The sequence below is a fragment of the Hemibagrus wyckioides genome, linkage group LG18 (assembly GCF_019097595.1).
Source record: "Hemibagrus wyckioides isolate EC202008001 linkage group LG18, SWU_Hwy_1.0, whole genome shotgun sequence".
In the NCBI taxonomy this organism is placed as follows: domain Eukaryota; kingdom Metazoa; phylum Chordata; class Actinopteri; order Siluriformes; family Bagridae; genus Hemibagrus; species Hemibagrus wyckioides.
Genome location: NC_080727.1, coordinates 23,042,148 through 23,060,263, shown reverse-complemented (window position 1 = coordinate 23,060,263; position 18,116 = coordinate 23,042,148). Strand labels below are relative to the sequence as shown.

The window sequence follows — 18,116 nt, the reverse complement described above, 5'->3', positions numbered from 1 at the left end:
GTTTTCTAATCTTCAGAGCCCGATGCTGTTGCACTGCTTTTCAGTTCGCTGCGAGTTAAAGGGATTTAATTCAAACAACAATGAGATTGCAGTGAGTCACCTGAAGCTTAACTTTGTTGGTGGTATATCTGTATAAACTGAATACAGCGCCTTTTAATCTTTTATTCCCTCCCTGTCTGCATTACTTCTTATTTCCTCTGCCATCTCACTTTAATCTCTTTCTTTTTCACCTGCCTTCTTGGGGTCACAGGAGTTTAATGTTCCCTATAATTAGATCTCAAGACAACATTTAACACAGACAACAGATAAATTAATGTAGCATGCCTCGTGGCTAACATGGTCTCCTCCTAATTGCGACATGATTGAAAGCCTTAAAGAAGCAGCTTGTAATTTTTAGAGCCCTCTGCAGCCTATGGGGCAAATTACAATTAAAATGCTATCAAAAAGTCTTTGCCTTTCCTGAAGACCCATCCTGAGCTATTTTCAGGGCCAGAAATCTTTAAACAGAAATGAAGAAATCAATACCCTAGCCAGATCTGTTCCCTAGTAATCAACATTCTTTTCTATTACACTACACAGACAGATAGGTGCGATGAGAAAGAACCAGAGTGAAGAGTGAGACAATCAGAGGCTACGTCTACACTAATCCGGATAAATATGAAAACGGCGTTTTCGTCTAAAAATGCTCCGCATCCACATTATCGTTTTCGATCGTTTCCCAAAAGTTGGTTGTCCACACTGAAACGTCTGAAAACGCTTACGTTCCTGTACTGTGCATCAATGAAGGTTAGGACGCTGTGTCATTTCCGCCTGATGTTTATTTTACTTTCCGGCTCTTTGAAATATTGCGGGAATATGATGAGGAAATTAGCTTAATTGGTCACATGACTGCGTCACATGACTAAAAATGCATCATCATTTTTGAAAGCCACCGTTTTCAGAGTCCACACTGCGACGCGGAAACACTGTTTTCAATTTATTCACTTAATTCCCGTTTTCCTTATTTCACTTGGAGAGCGTTTTTGTTGGCTAAAAACGCCGTCTCGGTGTGGACAGACGACCAAAACGGATGTGTTTTTAAACAAAAACGTATTAGTGTGGACATAGCTAGAAATCAGTCAGAGAATAGAATAATCACAGAAAGAGACAGAATGAGCTAAGCATGATGGCATGTGAGACTGTTGTGGCAGATGAAATTTCATCAACATTTTGGCTAACAATATTTGAATCAGCACAAGAGCAGATGGTGAACCCTAACAGCATTTCAGCAATAATTAAAGATGCACATTTGCCTCCACACTCATTCATCTTCCTCAAAATATCCCAGATATCTAGGTCATGTGAGCTGCATTACAACACACCCTTTGGGCATGACTGAAGCGCCGTATGTAAAAATGCATGCACTGACAATGCGCTCAACGTGCATAGCAGCAGAGCCAGCTGTCAAAAGACATTCAGATTAGAAATACCAGTGAGGAAGGCACGTTGCACAGAGAGACCTTTTCAAATGCTTTCATTTAATTCCATTGATGTAAGTCTGGGGATTCCCATGTTCAGGTCAAGCCCTCATTCTTAATGACAGTAAAATAAATTGAAATCTAAAACTTAAGAAGATATAAAACATTAAAACAAATAGAAACACATTAATATTTTGGCCATAAATGAGCGTATATAATTCTTTCCTTTATTATATAAGCTGTGCAGTGGAGCTATGAAGGAAACGTCGCCAGGATTTTAAAGAGGATCATGATTTCTGTGAACACGTACACGATTTCTAGATACTGTTAAGCCTGCTGATCATTTTAAATGATTTTCTGAAATATTAAGTAGAAGCTATGAGCAAGTAATCAACGTCTATGTCATAAAAGCCAAAGATTTTACTACTTGACACTAGCATCATTAACTTAGCATCATTAGCTTCCCGGTTCTAGTGCAAAAGTTCCCAGTTTATAAAAGACTTCTTAGAGAATATGTAGTGTATACAATCCTTGCATTAGTCTAGATGTAATACACCTATTTGTTATGATATAGGTTAGTGTTTATTTAGTGCTATTTAGAAATTCTGTAAGCTAGTTTGCGGCTGACCCCTAGCATAGGTGGCTATGCTAACTGATTCAAATGCTCTATAAGTTAAGTTGTATTTATTTGTCACATACATTACTGCACAGTGAAATTTCTTTCTTCACATATCCAATCCTTGGGGGTCAGAGCACACAGTCAGCTATGATACAGCAACCCTGGAGCAGGGTGGGTTGGGGGCCTTGATTAAGGGCCGAATAGAGGCAGCTTGACAGTGCTGGGGTTTGAACCCCGATCTTCTGGTCAATGACCCAGAGCCGTAACCACTTGAGCTACCACCGCCCCCACTGCATTAGTTGCTAAATAATGTTAAAAACAGCAAGTTGAATATTTTTTGTGTGTTAATATTTACTGACAGATTTGCTGTTGCATACAAATAAATATAGATTATTCTTCTTGCTTTTCATTTGTCTTAACTCAAAGTCAAACCAGACTGATAGCAGTACTTGAAGCTCCCACACCAGGACTAGTAGTAAGTATTAAAAACATTCCTGGTTACTAGATGAAGCTTTATTATGAGGTTTATTTCAATAATACACTTCATCTGAAGGCATCGGCTGCAGTTCACATAAGCCTGAGGTTACAATTAGTCAGAAATCCTATGAGTAAGTATGCCAATGTGTTCGAGTATGTACATGGCGTATTATGTGTGTTTGTGTATTCACTGTTACGCTAAACATTAATAAGACTCTACTGACAGCCTGCCTCACCACAGGGGCTTCTGAATAGATTCTCTCTCTATAAACACACACACATACACACATCTGCTGAGAAGCATGCTAAATTGCATGTTCTTGTCCTCGACAGATGACAATAAGCAGACCAGACACTGGTCATGTCTTCTGAGAGCAATCAACTTGACACAGAGGCATTTTGTAAGAGCGACAGGATTCGATACCGAAAGCATTAAACCACACTGAGAGGATTCTATCATGGCAGCTCCATAGATGTGTGTAAGCATGAACAGGATAAAGGACATATATATATATATATATATATATATATATATATATATATATATATATATATATATATATATATAATATAAATATATAAATTATATAAATATAACAACATTAAATGCAGCAACTAAGGCTTTAACCCCGATACTATCAAGCATCAAGGGTTGGCATTTTCGAGAGCAGTTTGTTTTTCAATTTTTGAAGCCACTTACAAAGCAAATGAAAACAACAGAAACACTGACCATCCTGCCTCTTCTCAACTCTGTTAAAATAAAGCCTGAAAAAAAACCCAACTAATAACCCAGATCAACTATTTATGATGAAATTATAAAAGCATTTTTTGGGGGTGGAGGTGGGCGGCTTCATCCCTTTTTCTTTCAATTTGTTTATCTCTCTGCTAGCTAGCTCTCACACGACAGCTCCCCGATAAGGAAAAACTGAAGACTAGCACATGCTTCAAAAAAAAATAAGAAACCTGCCACCACATATTGCTCATTGGAAACATATTGCTCATGGGAAATGGGAAAAATCCCATTTCCCATTAGAATAAGTGGAAAAGTAAATTTGTTGGAACACCGCTATTAGAAATATAATCTTTTTAGGCAGGCCTGATTTGACCTGGGATGGGGTGCTGCGATTTGTCCCCTGTTTGACCAATCACAGACTGCTGACATACTCTGAGACGATTTTTCTATGTAAGAAAGGTTTTCACAGTAAGAATACAGACAATTCAGAATGACAGAAAGCAAGGCTATATCTATATCTTTAAGCCATTATTCTTGTAAAAATGGAGTTAATTGAAGAATTATAATCATCAGGATATAATTGCAGTCTCACACAGAGCACAGGGTGATCCAAAAAGGGCGATATAGCAGCCAAGCCAGGCATTAGTGTGTGAATCTTCTCTGAAAGGATTAAGATATTGATCCACTTTATTCACAAAATTCAATCGAAGCAACAGACAACGGTGTAAAAATGCCTAAGAGGAAAGGAGACTTGATGTTGGAGCAAAGTGCTCAAGCTTGTGGACTACAAACATAACAACTTGTACTAGAATTGAGTACTAAATACACAGCTTCTGTGTCTTCAGTGCATCAGTGCTAAAAGGGTCGTCTACTGCTGGTGTCCTAAATTAACCTTAGAAATAATCCAGATGGATATCAAACAAGGTGTTTTTTTCAACCCTATGTGGTTTGCTGTTTAAAGTTTAAATCGATTGATTCACTTTCAGTAAGCACTTTATCCAGGTTAGGGTTACGGTGAGTTTGGTGGAACACAGGACGTGAGGTTGGGAAAAAACCCTGAATGGAATGCCTATACATGGCAGGGTAGCTTGCACACACACACACATGCATTCATACCTAAGGGCAATTTAGCACATCCAACTAACCTACTAGGAGGCTTTTTTGAATGGATGGATGGATGGATGGATGGATGGATGGATGGATGGATGGAGGAACTTGAAGGAAACCTACATGGACATGGGTGGAACATGCAAAACTCCAGACAGACAGTAAACCAGGCTAATGTCTGCGTAATAACACCAACCTGCTGAACAAGTCACTGTGCTCTGTTCTGTAGCATTGCCTGTTTTGGTTAGTCTAGCAGACCAACTGTTTACTCCGCACGTGATCACGTCATTGTTCATTTAGCGTGACATCACGACGTGACCACTTGGTTATATTTAGTAATAATAATAATAATAATAATAATAATAATAATAATAATAATAATAATAATGATATATGCAGTCGTGCTTATAATGTATTGCCAGCTAACCCTGGCTTGAATTGACATGACAATACCAACAACATAATACGCGTACACAACACATTGTGTGCCTTTTTTTTGCAGTCTGTGACATAATATCAGCTGAAGTCATAGCAATGTTCCACCATGTGTGTTTCAGGCATTGCGTCAGTGTTTCAAACTGTAAACACTACCGAAATTCGACAGTGCGTTAAATGCGCACATCTGGGTGTGAGAAAATATACATATACGCACATCAGATCAGGAAGCAATTCTCACGTTGTTGTTGTTGTTTTTTTTTTAAATCTCCCAGTTCCTTACCCTTCATCCAGTCCACAACCTGGCTCGTTGTCCACTTGCTTACAGGTTCCATGACCAAAGCCATCCTAGTGGAAGTTTTTGCAGTCAGTGCCAAACAAAGGCGCAAAGGGAGCGACTCGGATCACTCAGATGCGCAATTCTGTGCCTCTTAAATCTCAGATCTGATCACTGCATTCTGATCGTCTGCTTCGTGCTCCATTGATGATGTGTACCAGCAGAGTACTTAGAGAAAAGCGAAGGGGCTCAGTCAAGTCCAGATCATCCCTTGCGTGTAGGTGTGTGTGTGTGTGTGTGTGTGTGCATGCGTGTCCGTTTCAGCGCATTCCTCCTCACTTGTCCGTTTCACAGAATCCAAATACTGACTTGATTTCTCCTGAGCTCTTCTTCTAGTCGAATGTTCTTTGCATAGCCCCAGCTCTCCTTCTCGCACACGATGGGCTAAACTACGTCAACATCGCGTCGGTGGATATGGACAGGAGCGACCGTCAGCAGTAGTAAACAGCGCGCCTCCCGTCTTTCCCGCTCTCCTTTGGATTTCGCGCATCGCTTGTCTCGTCATGTCATATGGACGAACAAAGAGGATCACACACATCATTCAGCTCTGAGCTGGACACTTTCCAAATCCTGGAATTTTTTATTTGAATGATTAATGATTGTTTAAAAAAGAAGCTAGCTTTCTAGCTGTGTTGTCTGAATTTGTGGACAAAATGATTCATTTAACCCTTAAAATCACCGTACTAAAACACAAAACCCTTTTCTCCAAGCGATTATCAGCTGTTACACGAGAGCTTTTTGTGACGAAGGTGGCCATGGCATAAGGTGTGGCACGATTTAATGATCTACAGGGTGCAACTGAAAAAAAATATCTGTGCAAAACGAAGAGCCAGATAATAAAATTGCTCTTTCATTTCTAATCCTCAAGGGATGTGGTAACAAGGCTCCATGTCGAAGATGATGTATCAGCATCTCAAGACTGCATGGATTGTAGAACAGAAATAGAAACAGCTTCAGCTTCAGGGTCCGTAGATCAACCCTGAAGCTTCAGTTACTGTCTGTTCATGTCCTCCACATGACAGTCCTCCACATGTCTGTATGGGTTTCCTCTGGAAGCTCAGGTTTTCTTTCACCTCTTAAAAACATGCCATTAAGTGGATTAGTGTATTGAAGATTAATTGTCCCCGGGTGTGAATGAGTGTGTGAAAGTGTGTGAGTCATATCCTATCCAGGGAACATTCCTGCCTCATGCCCAGTGTTCCACAGACTGGCTCTGGATCATGAGCAGTGGTTACAGAAAGTGAGTGAAATGAATACAGCTGGGTTAGTGAGGCTCACCACTTCACATAAGAATATTCACTGATCAGGCATAACATTATGACCACCTGTCTAATATTGTGTTGGTCTGCTGCTAAAACAGCCCTGACCTGTCCTGCACTGTGTATTCTGACCCCTTTCTATCAGAACCAGCATTAACTTCTTCAGCAATTTCAGCAACTGTTCCTTCCTTGGACCACTTTTGATAGATACTGACCACTGCAGACCGGGAACACCCCACAAGAGCTGCAGTTTTGGAGATGCTCTGATCCAGTGGTCTAGCCATCACAATTTGGCCCTTCATCAAACTCGCTCAAATCCTTACGCTTGTCCATTTTTCCTGCTTCTAACATCAACTTTGAGGACAAAATGTTGACTTGCTGTCTAATATATCCCACCCACTAACAGGGGCCATGATGAGGAGATCATCAGTCTTCTTCACTTCACCTCTCACTGCTCACAATGTAATGCCTGATCAGTGTAGTTAATTTATTTACTCTTAAAACGTTCCTAATGTGCTTAAATGTAGTCACTTGGACAAGAAATAAGTTTACAGGTAATTAAGCTGGAAATAAAAGCTCTCACTTTTATCTTTGCCTTACATAACTTCATGTTTTTACTGAAGTGTTACTTTAAGAGGCTTTGTAAATGATGAATATGGATATGTGGATGAAAATGGAACACCCACCACTCTGAATAAACATCAGTTATATCACAGTCTCAGAGGGAGAACATACCAATACGAGTCCTATATAAGAGACACAACATTAAAACAAAAAGAAAAAAGGAAGATTTTTACTTCAGAGAGTGTCTGTGTCATCTTCAACACAGAAATCCTGTCTTATATGTTGGCATGATGGTGACTGGACAGGAAAATTTGTTTGGTAGAGAAATCTAGCATGTTATTATCATTTATATATACTACTTCTACTACTACTACTACTACTAATAATAATAATAATAATGATAATGATAATGATAATGATAATGATAATAATGATAATAATAATAATAATAATAATAATAATAATAATAATAATAATAATAATAATAAGACAGCTCCAGTAGAGTGTGCCTATTTCCTGAGCTGCTCTAGAAAGAAACCAGTTCCATCAAATCCATGAGTTTGAAACAAATGTGTTTCTCTTCATAACTGACTGCAGGTAGCATGTGAGCTTTACATCTTTACTATACCAAAAGTTTTGGTACACCCTGAATTCAGGTGTTGTTTTTCAGGGGTTGTGCTCAGCCCCTTAGTTCCAGTAAAAGGAAGTTTTGTGTGGAGGAACTTGACTGGTCTGCACAGAGTCCTGACCTCAACCCCATAGAACACCTTTGGGATGAATTAGAGTGGAGACTGTGAGCCAGACCTTCTCGTCCAACATCAGTGCCTGACCTCACAAATGCGCTTCTAGAGAAATGGTCAAAAATTCCCATAAACACACTCCTAAACCTTGTGGAAAGCCTTCCCAGAAGAGTTGAAGCTGTTATAGCTGCAAAGGGCGGGACAACTCCATATTACATTCATGTGCAGGTAAAAGCAGATGTCCCAGTTCTGGGGTGCCTCACACTCTCTCAGGTTGAGGTCAGGACTCTGTGCAGGCCAGTCAGGTTCGTCCACACCAAACTCGCTCATCCATGTCTTTATGGACCTTGCTTTGGTCACTGGTGTACAGTCATGTTGGAACAGGAAGGGGTCATCCCCAAACTGTTCCCACAAAGAGCATGAAATTGTCCAAAATGTCTTGGTATGAAGCTGAAGCATTAAGAGTTCCTTTCACTGGAACTAAGGGGCCGAGCCCAACCCCTGAAAAACAACACCTGAATTCAAGGATTCGTGTGTAAGTGTATAAGAAAGATTATAAAATACTGCTTGAGATGGTATTTACAGACAAATGTTTTATTTAAAAGTGAGAAAGACACAGCAAGATATCACCCTCCATGATGTAACCATAACAATGATTATATAATGATGTCCTGTTGATATGTGAGACAGCAGTGGGCAGAAATGGAGAGCTGGAAAGCTAAATAAAATGAAGTTAAGTTTGTCAAATGAAAATATATTTAAAATACATTAAGATTATTTGGCAAAGAGAGTTAGATATCATTTGATTTTGTTTATGTAGAGTTAAAAACATCTAAAGGAACCAGGACGAGAGAGATGTTTGGGTTTTTATTTCTTACGTAACTGGTGTAAATAATTGTGGGCTTTGTGAGATTAATCCTAGCCAGTCTGGTTGCTGAGTTTTGTTTTGTTTGTTACCTTTCATTGTTGCACAGCTGCCACATCATGCTGGTTCAAGCAAACGCTGGGAAGAATTTAGTGTGGATTATCCACAACAAAGAATTAAAAGCAGCAACACACCTTCATCTCTAATGCACATTCTCCTGCAGGAAATCCTCCGAACAGTTCAGTTGAGTTTTCAAAAGAAGCAGTTGAATTGTGTCTGGAGAGCCTGATATAGAGTGTGTGTGTGTGTGTGTGTGAGAGAGAGAGAGAGTGTGTGTGTGTGTGTGTTGGTAACAGATGTTTTGATCTTTACTAGACTCAGAGCATTGAGTAATTGAAGAGAGGCTTTAGAGGAGAGAAGGATTGGTGGGGGATGAATGAGTTCAAGACCTGTGCCCCTGATCAGTCTTTCACTATTCACCCCCGGCTTTTTCACCATCTGTGCTGTGTGTGTGTGTGTGTGTGTGTGTGATCATGATGAACCTTACTATTTCTAAAGAATCCATTTTTCACAGTGTCTCCTCATGCGGGTGAAAAGTAACTGACTATTACTGACTCAATTTAATACACACAATGAGCAAATGGTGAAGAGAAAGAAAGAAAGAAAGAAAGGAGGGAGAGAGAGTGAGAGAGAGAGAGAGAGAAAGAAAGAAAGAAAGAAAGAAAGAAAGAAAGAAAGAAAGAAAGAAAGAAAGAAAGAAAGAAAGAAAGAAAGAAAGAAAGATTGTTGTCAGCTGTTTGGTTAATTTAGTTTCTCTTTAATCCAGGTGATGGTGTGAGTTTAATGACTCTCACTCACAACATTTATTATTAATAAAATAATCATATTATTAATTATTATAAAATTATTAAAATGCACACACTGATGTAGCACAATATTCACAGTGCATCCTATATAACGCACACAGGGTCTAGAATAAATAAAATGAAATGAAATGAAATAAAAAATAAAAAAGATAACATAAAATATAATAAAACAAAACAAAATAAAATAAAATAAAGTGAAATGAAAGGAAAGGAAATAAAATAAAATAAAAGTGAAAAATAAAGTGAAAAAAAAATAAAAAGATAAAATAAAAATGACTGCTGCCACACAGTTGGCTGATTAGATAATTAAATAAATATTTAGAGAGCAGGTGTTCCTTATAAAGTGCTCAGTGAGTGAATAATAAGATTATATATTTTCCAAGGCAATGAACAATTTCAATCATTTCTTCTGTGTTGAGAGCATCCAAGATTCTTGAAACACAAGTCTAAGGGAAAATGGATCTAAAATGTAATTGATAAAGAATAACTATAGATGCTTTTGTGTTTTGTGTGCTGAACTGTATTTTTCTGTCAACATAATAAAACAAAAAACTTCATTTTTAAATTAAAGCTCGAAAGTAATGAAAGTAAGAGACAACACGTACAACATGAATAAAGTCCCAGTGCTGTTCTCCTATGACTAATATAAACGTGTACAGCAGGGGGCGGTAATGCACCTGAGAAGTAAAAATGCCATAAGAAAAAAAGACCACGCCTCCCCACTAGGGTTGCCAAGTCCTCCGGGGTGAGCCTCTGATCCTACCTGGAAACGTGGCTGCCGGTCACACGCTGTCTGAAAGCCTTCCCTTTACAGCTGTTAAAATTCAGACGTGTTCAGAACAGAGTGAATAAATCACATGAAACTTAATAACAGGGAAAATTAGTTTGAGTAAAGCCGCTTTGTTGTTTTTGCTTAGTATTTCGGCGTATTTATATTTCATTCGAGTGTTATTTAAATACAAAACAAGTACTCATACTAAATATACAAAATATTAAAAATTTAAAAAATAATTTAGATCTACTTAAAATAAATATAGCTGTCGTTGGCTCTGCAATTTATTTCCTTCCCCTGCTGAAGTGTGGGAGGGATATTTATGATGATCTGGCAACCCGTAATTTAAAAGCGAAAGTTCTCGGCTCAGGTACGGTAGATTTTAGACGCTTAGTTTTTGTTTATATTTTGGATTATTTTATTTAAATCTTGTACAGTTGTTATTGTGGCGCGAAATAAACTGGAATAAGGGTTATAGAGGACTAAAATCGGCTCGATAGTACTAGGTTAACAGCTCTTATTGTGACGCGGAAGCGAAAATGTCGGCGCCTGTGACGCGACAACAGCTTAAATTTATTTTCTGTCCTTTTTCTGTCCACTAAACTATCCTGACAGTTATCCCTCTGCTCCTCTAAAGGTACACCAGAGTTCAGACAAAAGGCAGACACCGTGCTGCAAAATGGAGGACGAAGACGCGATGTCTGATAACAGCGTGCCTTTCGGCTACGGAGCTTCAGCATTCGGCAGTGAGGCTGAGGAAGAGGAAGATGATGTCGCGATCCACAGAGAGATGGCTCTCCGGCACGTGGAGCTGGAGGCACTCACAGAGAGGTACATCATCACTACAGGGGTCAAACCAGTGCTGCTAACTTCTTCTGGACTAGTGCAAGGTCAATTACTCTCTAGAAGTCTCCAGGTGACGTCATAGGCAGCTCGATTGCCTTGGTCTGCCATAGAAGGAAGCAGTTGTAGTGAGCAGTAATAGCAGTAGACACAATGGTCATAATAATGGATGTAGTAACTCAGTTTTATTACTATGTAATAACATACACCGATCACCCTGAGCACTGACCGGTGAAGTGAATAAGACTGATGATCTCCTCATCATGGCACCTGTTAGTGGGTGGGATATATTAGGCAGCAAGTCAACATTTTGTCCTCAAAGTTGATGTGTTAGAACCAAATTGTGATGTCTAGACCACTGGATCAGAGCATCTACAAAAATACAGCTCTTGTGGGGTGTTCCCGGTCTGCAGTGGTCAGTATCTATCAAAAGTGGTCCAAGGAAGGAACAGTGGTGAACCGGCGACAGGGTCATGGGTGGTCGAGGCTCATTGATACACGTGGGGAGAGAAGGCTGGCCCGTGTGATCCGATCCAACAGACGAGCTACTGTTGCTCAAACTGCTGAAGAAGTTAATGCTGGTTCTGATAGAGAGGGGTCAGAATACACAGTGCATCACAGTTTGTTGTGTATGGGGCCGCATAGCCGCAGACCAGTCAGGGTGCCCGTGCTGACCCCTGTGCACCACAGAAAGCACCAATATTTGGCACGTGAGCATCAGAACTGGAGCACAGAGCAATGGAAGAAGGTGGCCTGGTCTGATGAATCATGTTTTCTTTTACATCACGTGGATGGCCGGGTGGGTCTGCATCTCATACCTGGGGAACACATGGCACCAGGATGCACTATGGGAAGAAGGTGAACCGGCGGAGGCAGTGTCCTGCTTTGGGCAATGTTCTGCTGGGAAACCTTGGGTCCTGCATCCATGTGGATGTTACTTTGACACGTACCACCTACCTAAGCATTGTTTCAGACCATGTACACCCTTTCATGGAAATGGTATTCCCTGATGGCTGTGGCCTCTTTCAGCAGGATAATGCTCCATGCCACAAAGCAAAAATGGTTCAGGAATGGTTTGATGACCACAACAACCAGTTTGAGGTGTTGACTTGGCCTCCACATTCCCCAAATCTCAATCCAATCCAGCATCTGAGGGATGTGTTGGACAAACAAGTCTGATCCATGGAGGCCCCACCTCACAACCTAAAGTACTTAAAGGATCTGCTGCTAACATCTTGGTACCATATACCACAGCACACTTTCAGGGATCTAGTGGAGTCCATGCCTCGACAGGTCAGGGCTGTTTTGGCAGCAAAAGAGGGACTGATACAATATTAGGCGGGTGGTCATAATGTTATGGCTGATCTGTGTACAGCCATGAAGAGAGTGAAGTGAAGAATATGGTACATCAGCGGGAAAAATGATGGCAATCAGTAACTAGTTGTTGGGGATTTCAGTCTTTAACAGCTTTACTGTTAGTGAGTCAACTGAACTGCTCCCTCACTCAACCTGTGTGACTTCTTTCTTAACTGAAATCCAGTATGAGTTACAACATGTGATAAACATACATGTGTATTATGTAATTTAACGTTTACAGACACACACAGATTAGTGACTAGAATGATCCAATGATCTCCAGTAACGACGAGACGGCCTACCTAGAGGAGATTAAAAACCTGGACACATGGTGCCAGGTCAACAATCTCCTCCTGAACGTCAGCAAGACTAAGGAGCTGATAGTGGACTTTAGCACAAAGCAGGAGAGGAATTACCAGCCCCTCACTTTGCTCCCTGTAAAATTGGACATTATATTTTGCCTCATATACACTTATACAATATACAGTATTTATATATTTATCTTACATATGCACACTGTACATACTACACTCTTTTGCATCACCATTTCAATGTTGACTTTAGCAGACCTTTTATCTACATATATTCATATTCATACACTGTATCTTCTGTACATATAGAGTCTAAACATATATTTATTTTATATTGTTTTATTTTTCACATATACTATACATATACTATATTTTACTATATATATATATATATATATATATATATATATATATACATATATATTTTTTGTGTTTGTTTTTATACTTTTATATTTTTACACTTTTATATCTGTTACACTTTCTTTTACACATTTTCTTTCTATTCTTTCCTCTTTTATGTAAGACAGTCGTAAAAAGCATTTCACTACGTCGTACTATGTATGATTTCGTATGTGACAAATAAAATTTGAATTTGATTTGAATAAAATTATTTTATTCCTAAATGCCCTTTTTATCTAAAGAGTATTTTTAATAATCGTATAATGCTCCTAATATACTGATATTTATAATTTATTCCTGGCGCTCGTCTGATGTTTGGATGGTATCATGCAATGTTTCCTTTTTTCCACAGATATGAGGTGGACCGAGCCGCATCACCTGCCCCCAGTTACGAATCAATGCACAGTGATGTTTGCACAGGAGCAGAGTCGTATAGTCGGTGTAAAATTCAGCTGAATAGAAGGGACTCTTCAGGGTCGAGCTGCTGCTCTAATTCCAGTGGGGAGAACCTGGACAAAGAGCCTAAAGACATAGAAATGTGAGGGCACCGGTTTGGTCTTGTACATGTAATTTGTCTGTTCTTCTCCTTGTACAGTCTGATTACAGGATATAACTAATGTATATGTATATCATTTTTTTTTTCAAAACCAGGATGCCAGAAAAACCAAATGATACTCATCCTTTAAAGCCGGAGTCATCTGATCCTAATGAGAAGCGATATCCTGCCCTGACCATTGATTTCACCTTTAAGGTGAGAGGCGTTAATACACTAATATTATTACTTTTTATTAGTGATCTGTAGAAAAATGTGCCACACCTTCATCACCAGATCTTTTCTCTTCATTCACAGAAATAAAAGTGAAATGCAAAACACAAGCACTATCACTTTACTTTAAAGACATGCAGAAAACGATAAACACTGAAAGACAGAGCTGGCGGTGTGTTAGAAGTGAATAAAGATACTTGACGCATTACTGTTAGCTTTTATCGGTGTGTTAGAGTAGAAATGCAATACACACTGAAATGCAATCACTGTTCAATTCCAGCCCGGTTATAATCGGAGAAGGGATTGAAAGCCTCAGCAGTGTTGCAGTACATTTGCAACATTTGTACTTTATATATAAATACAGTAAAAGTATACACTGACCAGGCATAACATTATGACCACCTGTCTAATATTTTGTTGGTCCGCCTTTTGCTGTCAAAACAACGCTGACCCATCCTGCACTGAGGATTCTGATCAGAACCCGCATTAAAGTCTTCAGCAATTGAACTGAGTCACCGGTTCGCCACTGTTCCTTCCTTGGTCCACTTTTGATAGATACTGACCACTGCAGACCGGGAACACCCCACAAGAGCTGCAGTTTTGGAGATGCTCTGATCCAGTGGTCTAGCCATCACAATTTGGCCCTTCGTCAAACTCGCTCAAATCGCTTGTCCATTTTTCCTGCTTCTAACATCAACTTTGAGGACAAAATGTTGACTTGCTGCCTAATATATCCCACCCACTAACAGGTCCCATGATGAGGAGCTCATCAGTCTTATTCACTTCACCTGGAACTGGTCATAATGTTATGTCTGATCTGTGTATTTATTAATAGTTTTGTTATAAGAGGACTATTGCTATAATGACATTAGTGCTGAAAAGACCAAGCACCTTCATCTCACAGACACATTTAGATTGTATACATTAGTTTTAAGGTACAGCATCATGCAGTTACACCTTTACTTCACTTATTTACCAGAATATGTTCAAACATATCAATGACATTTGCCAAATAATTTCTTGTCCATTTTCAGGTCCTCCAGAGCAGCCTGCAGCAGCTTAGCCAAGAGCAATTCAAGCACTTTAAGAGAACCCTGTGGGAGCGTTACCCCAGGCACTTTCGAGATCAGCTTAGCAGCTTGGACATTATAGATCTGGTGGATAAAATGTTGGAGCTCTGTGGCTTGGAGGTGTCTCTGAATATCACACTAGTGCTCCTGAATGACATGAAATTAAAATACATTGCTGAGCAACTGCAGGGAATGTGCATGAGAAGTAAGTATATAAACACCAGTGAAATAATTAGGAGGTCTTTCTGTTTCACTCTGTAATGACTGAGTACTTTGAGTAAGCTCTGAATTAAGCTCACTATCTCCTAGCCCTATAGTGTAATAATGATATTTTGCAGTTAGTAAAAAGATAAAAAAGAAATATAATAAAATATTACTAATGCAGCCATTTAGACAGATACCCACAAAAGACAATGATTGTTAATACCTAACAGACATGATTGACAGGCAAGTAGCCACACCTTTTTGTCCTGACTGGTCAGAAATCAGACAGACAGACAGACAGACAGACAGACAGACAGATAGATAGATAGATAGATAGATAGATAGATAGATAGATAGATAGATAGATAGATAGATAGATAGATAGATAGATAGATAGATAGATACTATTGATCCCAGGTACAGGAGCTTAGACAGGTACAAGATATAACATGCACAAAAACATAAGACTAAGAAGAAAGAAGAAAACCATAAATATAGTATATATAAATATGTAATTAATATGATATAATCAGTGTTTTTTGTTATGCATTGTCACAGCCTTGTGTGACAGAGAGTAGATAATGCTGCTATACTGTGAGGAGAATGTAACTTAATATTGCAAGAATATTTTGCCTTAAAAACCTTAACATTAATGATAAAGCTGATAGCAGGTATAGACCAGTGTGTTTAAGCTTCACTAATAGCTTCTATATGATCTTCCTCCGTCCCTATTTTTATCAAGATGTGAAAAAGCCTGTTCCTGTTTAATTCTCCCCTGCAGATGAAGTCCGCTGTGAGCTGAAAAAGACACTGAAAAGGATATACGAGCATGTTTCTGAAGACCTGCCCCGGGAAACCCGTTTCGAGGACGTTTGCACTGACCTGTACGTTACAGATGGTGGCAATGCTGCAGTGAACAGCGAGCATGAGTTTAGACAGATAAAGGAGCTGCACGAGGATTCTCGCAGCAATAAAAACACATTGTCCTTCACCGATATATTTAATTCTAAGGTTGTTGAGAAGAGGCACATAAGAACAGTGATAACTAAAGGAAGTCCAGGGACTGGCAAATCGTTTCTAGTTCAGAGGTTTATCTTGGACTGGGTGGAAGGCAGATCGCACCAAGACATCTTTTTTCTGCTCCCTCTGCCGTTTAAGGAGTTGAACCAAGTGGCCGAGGAAACGATAGGCTTCGTGGATTTAATCTGTAGACTCTATCCAGAGATGAAAAAAGTAGATAACCTTGAGTTTGAAGGCTGCCAGGTGATGTTCATCTGTGACGGCTTGGACGAGTACACTATTCCCATTGACTTTCGCAACACTGCGTATTGGTGTGATCACAGCGAGCCAGCAAAAACCACTGTTTTAATCGCCAACCTGATCAGGGGAAACCTCTTGTACTCTGCCTACGTCTGGGTGACCACTCGACCCGTGGTGATCAACCGGATTCCCGCAGAATGCATCCACCAATTATTAGAGGTTCGCGGGTTTACATACGAACAGAGAGAAGCCTACTTCAGGAACACCATCCCCGAGAAGGAGCTGGCAGAAAGAGTTGTAGCTTACATCAAGTCTTGCAAGACGCTCTATATTATGTGCTACTTACCACGGTTTTGCTCAGTGGTGCGCAGATTGCTTGAGAAGGATCTCCGTAGCAGAGAACACCCCAAAGCTCTTACTCAATTCTACACCAACCTGCTACTCCTGCATATAAATATGCGAGGCATGATACTGCTGTCACAAGATGAAGAGTTCTTCTTGAAGCTTGGGAAGATGGCCTTCCAGCTGCTGGAGAAGGGTGTGTTCCTGATCGAGAAAGACCTCTGGGAAAAATCTGGTCTGAAAGCTGAAGACGCCGTGTTAACCGCTGGCCTGTGCACACAGTTCTACCGCGAAACATTTATGATGTATCAGGAGAAAGTGGACTGCTTCATTCATCCAACGATGCAGGAGTACTTAGCGGCTCTTTACGTCTTCCTTTCTTTCAGGAACCACAAGAAAAACGTTCTGGAAAGTACAAAGATGAAAAAGTTTCCGGGTTCAAAAGTGGATCTGGTGGAACTGTACAAGAGTGCTATAGATAAAGCATTGCAAGCCCCAAATGGCCACTATGACCTCTTTCTGCGTTTTCTCTTGGGCATGTCAGTGAAGGCCAATCAGGAGCTGCTTAGCATCTTGTTTATCAACACAAGGCCTTCTAAGCAGCAGGCTCAGGAAGAGACGGCAAACTACATCAAAAAGAAGTTCAGGGAATTTCCAGAGAGAACAGAAAACCTTCAGAGATGCTTAGATGAACTTTTCCCTCATCCTCACTAAACTGGCACTGTTTTTCAACTGATTTTGATTTTGATGACAGATTGTCTTTCTTCTGTGTTTTTTGTGTCAGATTTGCAGCAGCACAGTATAATCGAGAGTTCCTGTAAATGGAAAGAATTATTGGGAAAGAATTATTGACTGTAGCCCATCTGTTGCTGTGCAGATTGGAGTATTCTCACCACAGACAGACACTGACATGGCATTGGCATGGCTGTCGAGAGTTTAGAGCAGCGTTACACACATTTACATTCACGGCATTTGGCAGACGCACTTAATTCTGAGCTACATCTCATCTGTACAGCAGAGCTGGGGCCTTGTTTCTTAATAGTTCTAATTAACAGCATGTGTGCTAAATACTGCACCAAATAAACATATTTATTGCATTTTACTGTCTTAGTATTTTGAATATCTTGAACTGTTTATTCACAGCCAGGAAGTATGAGAAATGTGCTTAAAAACCTTTTTTAAATCTTTTTAAATTGGAGCTAGTCAGAATTACCCTTTTAAATTATTTGTAATTTGTAACAGGACTCGATTAAGTTAACAGAGGGATTAGTACACACAATTAATGACCAAATTAAATCCAACATCAGATAACAATAAACTACGCAGATCAGGCA

The 18,116-nt window shown here is 39.7% G+C and overlaps 2 protein-coding genes across 6 annotated transcripts in view; one reads left to right on the top strand and one right to left on the bottom strand.

Moving 5' to 3' along the window:
• Positions 1-6,153, bottom strand: part of cnksr2b (connector enhancer of kinase suppressor of Ras 2b) — a 43,698-nt gene extending 37,545 nt beyond the window's left edge. For 2 of the 5 annotated variants that reach the window (XM_058416242.1, XM_058416243.1), the window contains exon 1: positions 5,112-6,153. In XM_058416242.1, coding sequence (XP_058272225.1) covers positions 5,112-5,175 — 64 coding nt within the window. In that variant the 5' untranslated portion in view covers positions 5,176-6,153. The remainder of the gene's footprint in view (positions 1-5,111) is intronic. The other 3 variants (XM_058416244.1, XM_058416245.1, XM_058416246.1) reach the window with 3 other exon arrangements.
• Positions 6,154-10,485: 4,332 nt separating this feature from the next.
• nlrc3l1 (NLR family, CARD domain containing 3-like 1) lies at positions 10,486-17,901 on the top strand. The gene is made up of 6 exons (XM_058416050.1): positions 10,486-10,601; positions 10,869-11,062; positions 13,493-13,678; positions 13,792-13,891; positions 14,941-15,181; positions 15,962-17,901. Exons 2-6 carry the CDS (start codon positions 10,911-10,913, stop codon positions 17,494-17,496), a joined length of 2,214 nt encoding a protein of 737 aa, XP_058272033.1. The 5' UTR covers positions 10,486-10,601; positions 10,869-10,910; the 3' UTR covers positions 17,497-17,901.
• Positions 17,902-18,116: the final 215 nt, after the last annotated feature.

What these genes read in the sequence shown, in the direction of transcription:
- nlrc3l1 (XM_058416050.1), top strand. Translation starts at nt 10,911, where the DNA reads ATGGAGGACGAAGACGCGATGTCTGATAACAGCGTGCCTTTCGGCTAC. An exon ending in CTGGAGGCACTCACAGAGAG is followed by an intron (nt 11,063 to 13,492) that starts GTACATCATCAC and finishes TTTTTTCCACAG; the next exon opens with ATATGAGGTGGACCGAGCCG. An exon ending in GCAGGGAATGTGCATGAGAA is followed by an intron (nt 15,182 to 15,961) that starts GTAAGTATATAA and finishes TCTCCCCTGCAG; the next exon opens with ATGAAGTCCGCTGTGAGCTG.